Below are 16,052 nucleotides of genomic sequence, written 5' to 3'. Positions count from 1 at the left end.
ATATATCTCATAGATAAGTGATACTTGACTGCAGCCTGTGGGCCAAATCTGGGCCCCTGATATGGTTTCTAAATAAAAATGATAAACTGATTCACACTGAAAATCTTACACATCAGTAAATATTCAATAATGGCCCTTGTGAAGCTTATTCTGTCCCATAGCAGCAGTTTATGTTTATAAATGCAGAATTTGAGTGATTGCGTGACGGAAGAGGTTTCAGGCAGCTATATTAGTGTTGTATTAACTCCTTAAAGGGACAGTTCAACCCAAAACACAAACAAAAACACATTTTTCCTAGATGTATTTTGTGTGAGTTGCAGAGTTTTGAGATTTCTGCCTTCTCTCTAATATAATGCAACTAGATGGCACTTGACTTCTGACGTTCAAAGCACCCAATGGTAAACTTGAAAAAGTCAAAAGCAGTGTCTCTTTCTAAAAATCAAAGATGATCCACAGACCTTGTTCTGAGCAGTTTCATGTAGGAGCTACTTTATTTCTAAAAGAAAATGGAAGTAGATCTGGTTGAAGCTGCTCACAACAAGGTCTGTGGATCATCTTGAATAAACGGGTCGTGATTTTAGGAAAGCCGGGCGCCTTTATATTGGAGAGGAGGCAGACAAGTCTACGGCTGACATCTCCAAAAGTCGGCAACTCCTCATGAAAAAAGTCTAGACAGATAAACAGCACCACAGGACATGGGGGGGGGGGGGGGGGATAAATAAATGAATTTTTGGGATGAATCATCACCTTTAACAGTTACAACTAAAATGCAGTTGCAGCTATTAAATGTGAAGCCCAGTGTCAATACAATAGAGTTTCACAAAAACATCAGTAATGGGCCTTTTAATTTTTTCATTTTGTGTGATAAATGTTATTATTTGTTAATTAAAAAGCCCCCTGAACTCCTGTCATTTCACAGAAGTGAGATATAGATATTTGTATTTGTCCAAGTTTTGAGATATCAGTCTCTGCCATCTGGATATAACGGAGTTTTAATGTTTGTGAAGCTCAAAATGCTAAAAATCAAAATCACACTTAAAAGATTCAAGCACAACATCTCTTTGCATAAATAAATTTCCACATTTGCTCTGAATAATCCACTGACAAGTTTTCACTGGAACTGCTTTCTACCAAAGAAGCAGTCGCTATGAAAACTGAGGGCTGTGTCTTATTTGTTATATGAGGATTATTACTTCTGAAAGGAGATGTTGTAGTTTTTGAAGTATTGTAAGTACTTAGATTCTATGAACACAACCTAAAATTCAGTTCCAGCATGGCAACAGAAACGGTTCCTTTAAAAACAACACAGAGATGGTAGATACAATAAAAACATGGCATGATGGATCCTCCTTCATGAATAACAACATCAGTTTCAGACAGTACTAAAACTAAAACATATACAGTTGGCTTTTGAAGCTGCCGTTCTCTGACAATAATCTGCACAGCTGCATCTGATAAAATGCCACAGGAGCTGAGGCTGGCCGAGGGTGAGAGATCCAGCTGACAACATCTGTAACCAGACAGAAAACAGCTGGAAAGTGACTGGAAGATCACCGGTTTGTTTTCCCTGGTACATCAAGAGTCAAACAGCAGCGTTAACTGCTGTAACTGATTTAAAAAATGTTTAAAAGGGTATAAACATGGCTGAGATTTCATATTGTCACTCCAAAATGTCGTTCCACATTGTTCAGTGCGCAGACGTTTCATGCTCAGGTCTTTTAAATCCTCTTTGTGTTGCAGGTCTTTGGTTTTTGTAGTGAAGGATCAGGCTTTTTCCTGCTTCTCCCTCAGATTTGTATTTACTTCCAGAAACTGGAAACCAATAATATTGATCAACATGTAGTCCACAGGGATAGTTTGAAGTTTGTCTATTTGAAGTGGGGCTGTACAAGCCACAAGTCTGAAGAAGCAGCAGGAGTAAGCAATGTACCGCAGGAGCAAAACAGATTTTTAGCCACTTTAAAAAAAAAAGCGGTTTAACGGTCCGATATATTGAGTATAATTTCACTGTTTTACATTGCCATCAAACAGCCTTTTGAAATGAGAAACTAATGTTTAAGCTAAATATTGCTCTCTCCAAAGCAACCAGACTCCATCAACAAAAACGCTAATTTTACCTCACAGAACACAGGACTGTCTGGTCTACTGCCGTCTACAATGTTTAACTTGTTTGTGTTTTTGTGAGACTTGGGCATTTTAAAGGATACATTTGGATTCACCGAAGTCACACAATAACACAGGCAAACTAACTGATTGAGGCAGAGATAGAACAGCAACTCCTGTGTTCTGTAAAGTAAAATTACTGTTTTCTGTCAAAGGAGTTTGGTTGCTTTGGCAAGAGCGATATTTTAGCAAAACGGTGGTTTCTGTATGAAAAGGCTCTCTGACCTCATACAACCCCACTTCAAAATCCTGGACTATCCCTTTAAGTGTCACTTCAAAGATTAAAATTTTCAGATTCCATCAGTGCAGTCAGAAAGAAGACGGTTTGAGGGGAGACATGGGATACAGCATCACCCCCAGGGGTCACTTGAGGAAGGCACCAACTCCCTGAGTGTGCAGTCCTGAGGTACCAACAGGTGACGGTGGTCCTGGAGATATCCTGAAACCCCAAATCAAGTCAGCTGACGCTCGTTTTACCTCTTGCTGTAAGCTGTGACCATCTCTCCATCACCAATGTCCACTTCAAAACCATGTGGTCGGTCATAGGCTGACCGTTCCTCTTTCCTTTCCTCCTTCTCTTCTTCTTCCTCCTCCCTCAAATCCATCGAAACGCACTCAGTTTTCTCCGAGTCAGCTGCAGAGTCGCTGTCTGTCCCGTGTCCCTCCTGGCTGCTGCTCTCTGAAAGATGTCGAGCTCTGTACTGGTCAGTGAGAGGCTGCAGGTCAGGGCCGCCGCTGCTGGCAGGGAGCTCCTCGATGGGAGTGTTCTCCTCCTCTGATCTGACTGAGGACACGATTATGGGTGAAATGCTTACCGTGTCGGGATTGAACACCAATTTTGTCGTCTCATGGTTTATCTATGAGGAGTTTGTGACGAGAAGACAAGCACAGACAAAATTTTATTAAAAGGTTGAAAACAACTAAAGCAACATAATTATTAATGTTTTGTTTGTTTTTTTTTCAATGTGACACCTTACCACCACAGGCCTGGGTAGGTAGTCTGGTGTCTTCACCGTCCAGGCCCTCGCCATACAGATGAGAATTGTGAGCACAATGATTACGAGGACAACGACGGACAGCATCACAACCAGAGTTATCACATTGACCTCTGCAATCAGAAACATTTTATAGTTTAGTTTCATTGTTTAAACAATCTCTGATTTAGCAAAATTAATGATGCATAGACAGCTTTTATTTTAAAGGGACAGTTCAACCCGACGCCACTTCAGTTTGAATTCTTGTTTCTGCTCATGTCAGTGTTGGAGGAACTTGGCAAATCTCTGCTGGTGGCATCTGGCAGTTGTGGTGGCACTGCAGTAGGTGCTTCACCACCCGTTGCCTCGACGGGATCTGCACCTCTCCTAGTTTTAAATGTATTTTTACGCAGAACAAGCACTGTTCTGTGGAAAAACACATAACAAACTAGGAGAGGTCACTCAGCAGAGTGTTGATCCCCGCCAGTTCCTCCGACATTAACATGACCTCCACAGACGTGGACGTCGTCCCGAGACGAATCAAATATTTCAAACTGAAGCTTGAAGTTGTTGATCACTTGTGGCCCCGAGTGGTCGGTTAAGAAGAGTGATAAGTCAGCTGTCAAAAAAATAGAATTACTGTCTCACAGCTGTTTGTCTCCACCAACCAGCCAAGTTACAGTTTACATCCATGTCTGTCCAGACTCATATAATGTCCGTAGTGAAGACTTTGAAGGAATTTAATATGGAACTCTACCATACTGACCTGTAAGTTTGACGGTATTTAATAAAAGGTATGAAGTATATTTCTGGGTTATTGTGACCTCTGACCACCAAACTCTGACCCGTTCATGCTCCGTTCATGCAAGAAGGGATTTTTTGGGATTGATAAGGTACTTATCCAGTCAGTTTATTACCTACAGCTCTTTCTAAGGTCACAAAAACACAACAAATCATATTTTCATGTGATTATACACTGATGAAAACATACTTATAGATATTATTTTTATATTCCTGCCATATTCTGCTAATAAATTTTTTGTAAATCTTACACAGTGGACCTTTAATCCTTCTGAACCAGAAACATCAAACATGCATCGACACATTTCGATGCATTAAACTGTCAGTCTTTGACTTACCAGTATGTTCCTCGCCACAGATGCGCTCAGACCCTCTGAACATCACTTCGCCAACATCATTCCAAGAAAACAGCGATCCATTTAATGTGACGCACTTTTCCGCACCGGGAAATACGATATCACATTTGCAGTTTTTCTCTTTCACTGTGCAATCATTGCAATCTTGAGACGTGTTTCTCTGAAAGACACAGAACATGGATCAGCTTCAACACTGCTTTTTTTTTTTTTATAATCTTATTTATCTCCATTGTTTTGGGGTGGAGGCAGAAATCTCAGAGACGGAGACACTCTCCTTGTGAAGCGACCCTTTCACAAATCTTTACTTCTTATTAAACTGTAATTAACACATCATGGTCGTATGCCTCCACCAGCATGTCAAGTTACAGTTTACATCCATGTCTGTCAAGACTCGGATAATATAGTACAGTTTTCTGGGGGCCCACTTTTAAAAAATGACAAACCATCGCAACTCAATTCAGAATAGGCCTTATCAACAAACCTCAGGACTTAATTTGCGCACAAATGAACGATCCTGACAATTTTCTCATCACCTTATATTATCATGGCAAGAACTGCAACGATTAATCAACTATTAAATCAATCCCCATCTATTTTGACAATCGATTAAAAAGTTTTCTAAAGAAAAAAGGTAAAATTTCTCTGAGGTATCGTAGACTTGAAGAGGCGTTTTTGGTTTATCAGACAGCAATGTTATTTCAACAGATTTTTTTTTAATAAATATTTGAGATGTGTTTTAGTTTTTTGTTTCAAATATAAATGTTTGGATAATTTGTTGACCAGTTGTTAATCTCTTGGGGGGATAACTGATTATCAAACACTGATCAATGTGTCTTAGTAGGACCCAGCTGATAAAAGGGAAGAGGCTGGAGTTCCTGCTATTTCAGTGTCATCTTACCGTGAAGCAGACAGACAGCAGTTTGTGTTTTCTCACAGTTTTTGCAACTCTTTTTGTTTTCTTGCAAGTAGTGTTTTTCCTTTATTTGCCAGGCCTGCACTGTAAAATAAGTCCACCTGGCCGGTGCAACTGGATTCTGTCAGTGAACCTTACAGCCCACATCGGGGCAAAGCTTCTACTTGTGCACAAAAAACATCTACTGACAAGACTGCTGTAAACCACGCAGATTTTGAAACCCTCTAGAGTTGTAAATTCCTTTTTCATACAATCATAAACCACCTTGCAGTGTTACTCCGACCGGCCTTCCTGGACTGGATTTCACTGTATCACAACACACCTGCACTGACAGACCCTCCAGCATGTCTTGTTTGTTTTGTGCAGCTTTCAGTCTGAACGTTTCAATGCACCCGTCCTCCGAATGCAACCTGTGATAAAAAAATCTCTCTTTACTCACATCAGAAGTGACTCTGAAGCTGAAGTGAGCATCATCCGACTTGTTCGCCTGCTGCAGTTCTCTGTAGAAGTGGAGGGGATTTATGAAAGTCACTGTGGCTCCTGAATCCTTCACATTCACATCCACCGGAGGGAAATCTAATTTACCTGTGAAGAGAAAATCAAGTTTTTATTCCTGCAGGAGAAACTTACTAAAGTCATTTTTATTTTTTTACTCAAACATCTCCAGTTGGTTACATCTGATTGATAGTAAAACACTTTTTTTTTTCATGCTACTTACATTTTATAGAAATTGATTTTAAATGGTTAAAGCTGAACGTTTTAGATTTCACTGGTGTCGACTTTCTGCCTCCCTGTATGGCTGCTACAGAGACATAATAGAGGTCCACGTAGTGCTCTTCAGATTTCCAGATGAAGGGGCTCAGATCAAGCTGATGCTCTGTGGTTGTGGTTGTTTCAAAATGCCTTAAATATAAAGCAACAATACAGAAGATTAATCCTCGATCTTACTAAATCCCATCAGCAGCCAAAACAGTTTTCAGAAACAAAAACAGAAAACTGGTCTTCCTGCTTTTTACACGAAGCTCAAAAGTTGCTAACTAACTAACTAACTAACTAACTAACTGAGCAGCAGGTTCATGTACAGCCCCGATTCCAAAAAAGTTTGGGACCTCGTGTGAAAAATAAAAGCAGAACGCAACGATTTGCTCTTTGACTTGCATTCAATCAAAGACAGTAAAAAGGAAGTCATGGACATCACATCCTCCAGACTAAATTTACATTTTAGATGATGTCCCAGCTTTTTTGTGAAACAGGGTTGTATTAATTAACAGTTTTAATCTACATGCATTTATTGATCATATCAGATAAACCTCTCATGAAAAACACAGTAGTTTATTTTGTGAGATAAGAAAGAGCTTTATTAATCCCAAAGCAAATTCTTGTGGCAGAAATTGCTCCAAAATTACAGAAACATACGAATAAAAACAAAGAAAACAACAGAACGTTAAGTATGAAGTGAAATATAATATATAAAGTGTATGAGGAGTAAATGCAAAAAAAAACAAAAAACACTGTGCCTAATAGAATAACAATAGCAGTAAGAAAGGTTTAGAAAAAAGTGAGCTAAAATAAACTAAAACAGAAAAGTTATACTGGCAATGATACTGTGAGTTATAAAAAGTTATGTTGCACCAGATAATAACAAAATATTGCACATGACAGGAAAGATTGCACATTATATTAAAGTTATATTAAACTAAATAGAAAAGTGATATTACACATGACATTAAGTTTCTGTCAAACTGCTCAGTTTTAATGGACCTTTTAAATCTCTGCAGGAAACCGATTCATTAGAAGCAAAAATAGTCAGACATTTGTGTCTTGTGTAGTGAGTGTAACATGTAAAAGTGCAAAAAATCATGACATTTAACCACTAAACTAATTCAAGTATTACCAAAGTTCTTCAGTCTTACCCATGTGAACCTGTGAGGTTTACCCTGAAGCGGGTTTGAGGTTGCTGGTTGCTGCATTTCCAGCTGACTGTGACTTTGGCATTTTGGCAGCTCACAGTCACGTCTGTTGGACACAGAACTGCAACAAAAAAAACAGAGGAAATACCCATAAATACACGTGCAACTGCACAGCCAGTCATCACGAACCATATGGGCATCTGGTTCAGTGTGCTCTGCACAACAGTTGGCATTTTTATACTTTAAACCCACAACCTCTGACAGTAAACTGAATATTTTGGTGTTGTGGACAAGACATTTGAGGACGTCATTTCGAGCTCTGATCAACATTTTATTTTTTATTTTTTTACCATTTTCTGACAATTTATGAACCAAACAACTACTTGATTAATTGAGAAAATAATTGCCAGATGACTCAATAATGAAAGTAACTGTTAGTTGCAGCCTCAGTCATGATATGACGATATCCAAAATCTATGACGTCTAGTCTCATACAAAATATAGATATAATATTGTATAAAGTGTTTGTTCTTGGTGGAAACAGTTCAGTTTATAAAGAGCTCTATTTGAAAAGTGTCCTGAGAATAACATTCAGTAGTTACAACAGCCACAGTGCTACCTGTCAATTATATTTATCCTCATATTATCCAGGGGAGGGATGCAGTACAAACTTTCAGCCAAACAAGTCCGGTAACAACTTTAATGCTTCACTCTGTCAGGTAGCTGGCAGCTATAACAAAAGGAGACGTACAACAAAAGGTGTGTAAAGTTCTACACGGGTTGTTCTTCAGCATTCCAGCAGAGTCAGACCTCAGTGATTCTCAGCTACTGCTTCATCTACTTTACTCTCCTGAGGAGGCGGAGCCAGAGTCTCTAATCAGATGGGAATAACAGAAAATAAGAACTGTTTGGAAGAAAGTTCTCAGTCTGCTAAAGTCTGGTGAAATTACTCTATTTAAGTAGTTTTTTGGGGTACTTGTACTTTTATGAGTAGATTTTCAAGTCTGTACTTTTACTTGTACTTAAGTACGCACTGCAAGATGTAATCTACTTTATTACCTTTAAACTCATAGTTGACTACTGAGTACAACTTGAATTAATGTTCAATGATCTTTCATCTGCATTTCAGTACGGGCCAAAGAAAACAAAGACATGGATGAAAAACTAAACAAAACACTGGATTAACACACATTTGAGTAAAGATATTAATGATTAAGCATTAACTGATTAATTACTGTGAGGACAAACATCATCAAACACTTAAATACATCTGGGCTTATTAAATCCACAGTCTCAGCTTTCCAGTCAATTCCAGTGGTGTTCAGGGACGCCACTGTGCGGACATGTTTGAATAGAAGAGGTGAAAATAAGACAGTTACACTGTGTGCAAAAAGCTGCATGATTTTTGCTTAAAACTGCCCCTTTTAGCAACTCAGATATACCAGACATCATATTCACAAAGCTGCTTGGCTCTAAGAGTTGCTCCTAGTGAGGAAATTCTGAGAAAATTCTTAGAATTATGACATTTTACCCTTAAAGTTAAGAGTTAAGTTAAGTTATTCATAAAGCATCTCAGCCCTTAAAAGAGATCCAAAGGTGAAAAACTGTTAGGAGTAGGGAGGAGGACTTCTGACAGGCTTCTGAAGCACAGAGACAAAAGAGACAAACAAACTGTTGACACATCAGTGGAAGAACACAATTGTCTATAATTGTGTGGAACAAAATCATGAGTAAGTGCTACGGCGATTCATTTGGTAGTTGTAGTTCAGCGGAAAGGAAGTAGTTCCAGCAGAAACAGTTCACAAGAAGGACTGTGGATCATCAGGGAGGGATTTCCTAACATCCAGGAATGATTCCAGCAAACAAAACTAGCAGAAATAAAGTAGTTCTGGTAGATTCTACTGCAGAAAGAAAGTAGTTCCTACATGAAACTGCTCACAACAAGGTCTGTGGATTATCTTGAGCAACTGGGTTTGATTTTTTTCAAATGTATTGTTTTGGTGCTTTGAGCATCACAGGACTGGTGCCATCTAGTTTCATTATATTGGAGAGAAAGCAGACATCTCTACAGACCCCATCAACTCACAACAAAACCATCTAGGGGTGAACTGTCCCTTTAAGACTCCCCAAACCAGGACCTAAAACCTAAAACTATTATGGCTGAACAATTAATCGAGATTTTATTGAAACTGCAGTATGATCTACTGTGGTTAAGAGGTGCAATATTTGATAAAACCAGAGAATTTGGACAATTTCCTTTAAAGAGAAAGATCCAAACTGATTATTCGACAATCAGAATAGTCACCAAGTAATTTAATAGTTGACAACTAATCGATTAAGCAACAATTCATTGCAGTTCTACAGTCTTTAGTACAGATCTTTAATATGTTTTTCAATGAAAATGAGAATAATGATCTAAAAATTATCATCCCCTCGAATATTGCAAATCATATCGCAATTGAAAAATCAGTAATAATTTGTCCACAAACTTTTGGCCATATAGTGCACTGGTGTATCTACTGTAAATTTAATTTCTATAAACAAATTCCAACAAATACTCTTTGTTTTCCCTGACATATACACCATGTGAGCAGATCGTTTAACACAAGCTCTCATCTGGAACAAATTATCAGTTTGATCTGATGCAAAGCAGGACCACACCCGCTCTTTAACAGAGTCCACAAACACACGGGCAGAATTCACGCCTCGCCTTTTACTTCACGGTGGAGTCGATTAACACACTACGAGTTCTGTGCAACTCATGACCGTGAACTGATTTGGAAAGTTTCAGGAAGTGAGATGACGCTGAAGAGAGCTGGAACAGGAAATGTTACCATATTAAGAGTATTTCAACATACTGTAGTAGACAGACGTGTGTTACAGGATTCAGACTAGACAGGAACAGCGTTCATCTCCAGCACTCCACATCATTTTAATACAATGAACTGAGGAACTGACAACTGATATATATATATAAAAAAAATCATCACATGATTTAAACAGCAGCAGTCAGGATGTAAAAAGTTTGTCTGGCTACTTATTAAGCTGATAATAAAATGACTGTGAATTCAGTGCATGATGAAAACAACCTCAGTCATGAGTGATAAGATGTCGCCTGGACCTTGATCACATTTATAAACCTTCAAAATTATTTTATTTGCGTCAGGCACACAAATTTCCTACAGTCTAAAAAACCCTTTTATTTTCCACACAGCTCATAACTTAGAAGTCAGGCTGAATGATTTTGAAGAAATATCTAATTGCAATTATTTTTCCAGGATCTGCACTAAACAAAGATGTTTTCTTAAGTTGGCCAGGACACCTCTGCAGCACCACAATATTTAATGTCAAATGGTGTTTTGACAAACATTTTGCCTTTAACAAATATTGCGCATCCTGAGATTTGAAAATTGCAGTTCGATAAAATTTCGATTAATTGTCCAGCCCTACTGAAAAGGAGTAATATGTCACAACTGCACCTCAAAAAATGAGTACAGCCGTTCAAATAGTGAGATGAAGCCATAGACGGTACATTAAATAGGTTAAAATCTTATTTAATATACCGTTTATGCAGCCCTACAAAGTTACAATAACTTCTGTGACATTAAAGACAACCTTCGTCGCCCTGTGTGTATCTCTCAAATGTGTTTTATTTTGGAGGAAATAGGAGGTCAAAGTTACAGTAACCTCTAAAAGGTACAGAGAACTCAAAGCAAACCACCGTGACTTCAGTTACCCTAATCTAACATGTAAAATATCTGCAAGGAAATAAAGAAGTATGGTATTATGCTACTATACACAGAGTCGTAACTCTCAGACTCACCACTATGATTACAATCCCAGGTGTGAAAATGCATCAAAATTAAACAATCAGTGTCATATTTCATCAGAAAAGATTTGATGGTATTTAATTTTTTTTTTCTGTTGCAGCATGTTGCCCAAGACATGAGGAAGCTCAGGCAGGCTGCAGGAACCCTGCAGGAGCACAACACGAGGATTTGACTCTAACAGGCGATGGCGAGTCCTCCACTCTTAAGTCGATCAGCTGTCAATGTAAAGTTAAGTTCATTATCCTGAAAACAAAAACCCACTGATCTAAAAATACACACTCTTTGAGTTAAGTGGCGGCCTGCATCACTGCCTGCCAAACTCCATTAACATTTTGCTCAATTTTCATTTTTGCTCCAAAAAGCAATAAAAACAAACCATCCAAACAAAAAAAACAAAAAAACAAAAACCAGATAAAAGCAGAGAATTCTCTGGTTGACACCAGTTGAAAGACATTTTTACGTCTCTCTGATAAACTGATGCACTGAGGCTATTTGGACAACAGTATTCTGCTACAATAACTGCTACATTTTATTGTTTACTCAAGTGTGGAGCGACGCACAATTTACAGGCACAACACCTGTGTTTGTTGTGAATTACTGTGTGTTTGTATACGAGTACACACTATAGTACGGGTGGAAGGTATAGGAAGTACACAGATCGAATGGTTCAGGGTTAAAAAGTCAGACAACAAGCAGAAAACAATTATCTGCAAATTATGTCAGACGACAGTGGTTGTAAGTTGATACACTTGAGGAGGTTTTCTATTTAGTTTTCTATTTATCATTCCACTTTTCAACATTAAATGTTCTTTAAATACCTCTGTACTGTGTGAAATATGTCAGTAATAACAGCTCATACCAGGGATTTACCCCTGCAGAAGAATATAGTTTGAAATTTAAAGAGAAACAAATATACTGTGACCGTTCATGCTTTAAATGAGTGGTTCCCAACTTTTCCACTTGAATCTGGGCAAAGGTCGTTTTAATAGAAACTGTTAAGAAATGTTATCTGCGCCAAAACATCAGATCAACATCCAGAGTTTCTTCCTGAATACTTCAGGCTCCAAGTTGATGAGTTAGTTTTAATAATTAATCTGTGAAATCAGTTTTTAAGAGCATGAACTGAACACTTTAATTTACTTTACTGTTGGAAACAAAACACTGATGATTACTTATCAGAAATCTCAGTGTATTAATATTTTTGAATAATAATAAACCCTACAATATTGCTGCAATATATTTGGTCAAAAATATCTGATTATTTAGATTTTCCACTACTGTTGGGTAGTTTAATCTACACCAATGCATCTGAGCCTCCAAGATGATCGTGTTCGCACTATTTTGAGAACATGAGGGTCATTATTATAGAGAAAATGTGTAGCTGTAGGATATAACTGAGTCTGATTACTTACCAGAAGCAGCAGAAGATCCAATGAACAGAACAACTAGGACCGTGAACGCACCGTCCAGCAGCATGCTTCAGGCCTTCAAAGTGTCCAACAGCGTCCCTGAACACCGGCTTCTGTCTCCACACCGAGGAGACAAAATAAAACCAGTAAAAACTCACAGAGTTTTCATCAGAAACAGAGTTTTCGCAACAACCCGCGGAGTTTCCCGTCAATTGTTCTGGTCTCCCACAGAAAAAAACCGTCTGTGAGCAGTGAGTCACAGTTTAATTCATCCTCCAGAGTGTGAACTCAACATAACCCACAACACGCTCTGTCAAACTTACCTGCCCATCCTGGATATACACCTTGATGGCGTCACAGCATATGATAAAGGATGTCGATTTATTCTTTCAAAGAAAAGGTTTTAGGTAACTTTAAGTAAAAGCATGATGGAAAAGAGGGAGAACTGAAAAAAAAGGTTAAATAAACAAAGATAAATAAATGGATAAACTAAATGAAAGAAAAAAAATCTTAAGCAGCAAAACATGTTGAGAAATAAAAAAAATGCACAAAAGGCTGCATGTAATGTAATGTACAATGTCAGCCCTAAAATCTACATTGTAGGGTTGCAACAGTTTACCATATTTTGGAATATTGCAATAAAAAAATGTTTCAGTACTATACTGGACTATGATTATATTTACCATTTATTTTATTTTACTTTATTTGATGCTATTTTATAAAAGTACTGCTACTGACTGCTGCATTGCTTTGGTGACATGACTTACAAGTGAACAGAAGCTTTTATTGTGAAGCCACAATTATTTAATTTCCGGTTTTGTAGATGTTTCTACAGGTGAATCAGCTCATTATGAAAGTTGGTGTTTGTCGCCCCCTTCAGGACATTTCCTTATAGTAACAGCTGTAGTACAAAATATAAATAAATAAAAGAAGAAATGCCTTCATCCTGTTGTAATCTGTTTCATTCAACTTTAGCTTTTTCTTTTTTTTAAGTCTTTTGTTTTGTTTCACACAATAAATCCTGTTCATACATACTGTGTATAAGTTTATACTGCTTTTATATCTTGATTTAATGACTTTTTATGTGTATATTAAGCACTTTAAATTACCTTATTGGTTAAAATGCTATTCCAATGATCTTGTCTCTCCTTAACAACCCAGTATTTATACAATATTTAAGAGAAAGTACAGATATTTAGCTTAGTTACAGACATTTGAGTAGCCACCCACATCTCTGATTTGTTCTGATTCAAATTTGAGAGATGAGGTGAAATAATCCTTTATTAGTCCCACAAAGTGGAAATTTGTAGTGTTACAACAGCAAAAGGTAGAAAACGACAGAAAGAAGCAGCAATAGCGCACCATAAATAATAAATAAGTAAATGAGCAATATAAACAAGAGGAAATATAAAAGATGGTCTCAATATAAACAAGAGAAAATCTAAAAAAAAAGTCCCAATATATACAAAAAGAAATCTAAAAATTGTAACAATAGAAACAAAAAAGATTTATTTTAAGTTACTACATATGAAATATAAACAAGAAACAGACTGAAACAGTTGAATTTACATCAGTTGCACAAATGAAATATTAATTTTATGAACTAAATGAAGTAAAATCAGTCCTACAGACTGTTTCTTTTCCAGGAAAATTACAAATAGCTCTTAGAAGAAGCCACAAAGCAAAAAATAGTCTGTGTAATTTCAAAAATATCCGCTGATTAAAATCTGTGTTTTGTATTACTGTCACTGCAGCCTGTTTCAGAGAACAGTCGTGCTTCATGCTGATGTGTCTGTTGTCCAGTTGTTGTCATTTCAGGTCGAGCTGCTGTGACAAAGCATGTTTATCGCACCATCGTGCCAACAGCACCCAACTTCAGCAGAGTGAAAAGCAAAGCCTCTTATGGGATTACAGCTGCAGTCTTTTACTGAGTCGGTTACAGAGAAGAGAGGAGCGACGACCACTCACACAAACAATATTCTCCCTGGAAAATCATCCAGACACATCTGGGAAAAGTTAATAAGAACGGCTCTGCAGGACATTACACTTAATCTATTGCAAGTCTGCAACAGGGATATAAAATATCTCCTCATGTACTTTTACTCATAATATAGAAAAATGAAATCAGATGAAATTAGCCTGTGTTTACATTTTCTCTGTGCATTGTACGTTAGCTGGTTAAAAGGAAGGAGGAGGAGATTTTTCTTTAGATCATTTGATCAATCATTTTTGACATTATATTTTAGGGTTATTAGGGTGGAAAACATGTAGCTTTTGTTGACAGAGTCCTCAAAAATCCACAAAATATGCTTTAAGTAGCTTTAAAGCTGTGGTAGGTAACATTTTTTTGGGCATCATTGAGCAATAATTCCATAATAACCTGCATATTGTAAATCAAATGGTCTCAGACAGACCTAGACTTCTGCACCTCCTCTTGACTTTGTTTCCAGGGTTTAGGGGATCTGGTCCATGATGGTAAACTTAATCCAATCATAGGACATCTAAAACCAGGCATTCCTCTTGGCTGTTCTGCTAGTGCAGCTGCACGTGCATTTTCCTTCAGTGAGATCCTAAATCAGTGGTGAAAAGTCGCTGCAGGAAAAGTCGCTATTAAACAGTAAAGAGTCCAGCTAACGAGCAACATGCTCAGCCCAGGAGTTTGTCAGCTCACTCGGTTATTTTTGACTTCACCTTCAGTTGTGTTCATTCACATCTATCAAGGGGCCAGTGGAGCTCTGCAGGAGAGGGTCGGTGGCAGACTGGAGCTTCTGGAAGAGGAAACACTGAAGTAACTCTGATGTCGACTCCTTTATTGGTAGGAGGGGAGCTCAGAGTGTATGTTTCAAACTTTTGGGATTAAAAAGGGGATTTATTTTCACGTTTGCTTGTAAACCTGAGTGCAGCAGTGACCATGAAGGAGCCGACTGTGGCCAAACCCTGACGAGCCTCCTTTTTTCCCCCTCGAACAAGTGAGTGTTGTGATACACGTGTGTGCAGAAGAGCACAATGTTTTAAAATGTCTCTTTGCGTTCAGCTCTCTGTACCTTTAATCAGGGGCAGATCTCATGGTTGGAGACAGAAGGCTGAGGTGATTTCCTGGATTCAGATGAGATGGGTGAGTCAGTGGCACCCATCCTCCTCCGAAGACAATTATTTTTCATCCAAGGTTTTGGGTGGATGGCCTGGTAGAACCTTCTGGCTGGTGCCCCCACATGCTGTGGCAGCTTGAGCAGGTTGGTTGAGGTGTTGCCAGTGGAAGTCAGCAGTCAACTGCGGGTCCAGCATGTGGTGAGCCAGGACCCAGGACCTCTCTTCAGGACTGTACCCCACCCAATCAACCAGGTATTGGAGGCCCCTTCCCCAATGCTACTAGCAAAGCATGCATGAACTGTTTAAGCAGGACGCTCCCTGATCCCCTGTAAATTTCAACTTTATTTGTCCCTGGAGGGCGATTGGTTATGCAGCAAGGCACAAGTTAAATACATAAAAGCACAAGTGAACACATAAAAGAGAATATAAATAGAGAGCAATCAGGGGAGGAGGTGCAAAATACAGTGAGCTGAAACAACAATAGACACTGAGAAACAGCCATTGCAATGCAAAAAAAACTACATTTAGACAAATTCAACTGTGCAAGTTCAACGAGAAGCAGCATATAGTACACAATAGGTAAGTAAAGTGCGTAATCAACCTGTC

At 38.2% G+C, this 16,052-nt stretch overlaps 1 protein-coding gene across 1 annotated transcript; it reads right to left on the bottom strand.

The window, feature by feature from the left end:
- Positions 1-2,067: 2,067 nt before the first annotated feature.
- On the bottom strand, positions 2,068-12,679 carry ifngr1 (interferon gamma receptor 1). The gene is made up of 7 exons (XM_084714423.1): positions 12,360-12,679; positions 7,121-7,238; positions 5,926-6,110; positions 5,647-5,792; positions 4,277-4,454; positions 3,141-3,271; positions 2,068-3,020 (listed from the first exon to the last, which is right to left on the bottom strand). Exons 1-7 carry the CDS (start codon positions 12,421-12,423, stop codon positions 2,637-2,639), a joined length of 1,206 nt encoding a protein of 401 aa, XP_084570549.1. The 5' UTR covers positions 12,424-12,679; the 3' UTR covers positions 2,068-2,636.
- Between the last annotated feature and the right edge of the window lie 3,373 nt (positions 12,680-16,052).

Source organism: Lutjanus erythropterus, chromosome 3 (assembly GCF_056507025.1).
Source record: "Lutjanus erythropterus isolate fLutEry1 chromosome 3, fLutEry1.hap2, whole genome shotgun sequence".
NCBI lineage: Eukaryota > Metazoa > Chordata > Actinopteri > Lutjaniformes > Lutjanidae > Lutjanus > Lutjanus erythropterus.
Note: the sequence above shows the minus strand (reverse complement) of the source record. Positions and strands in the feature narration are given on the sequence as shown.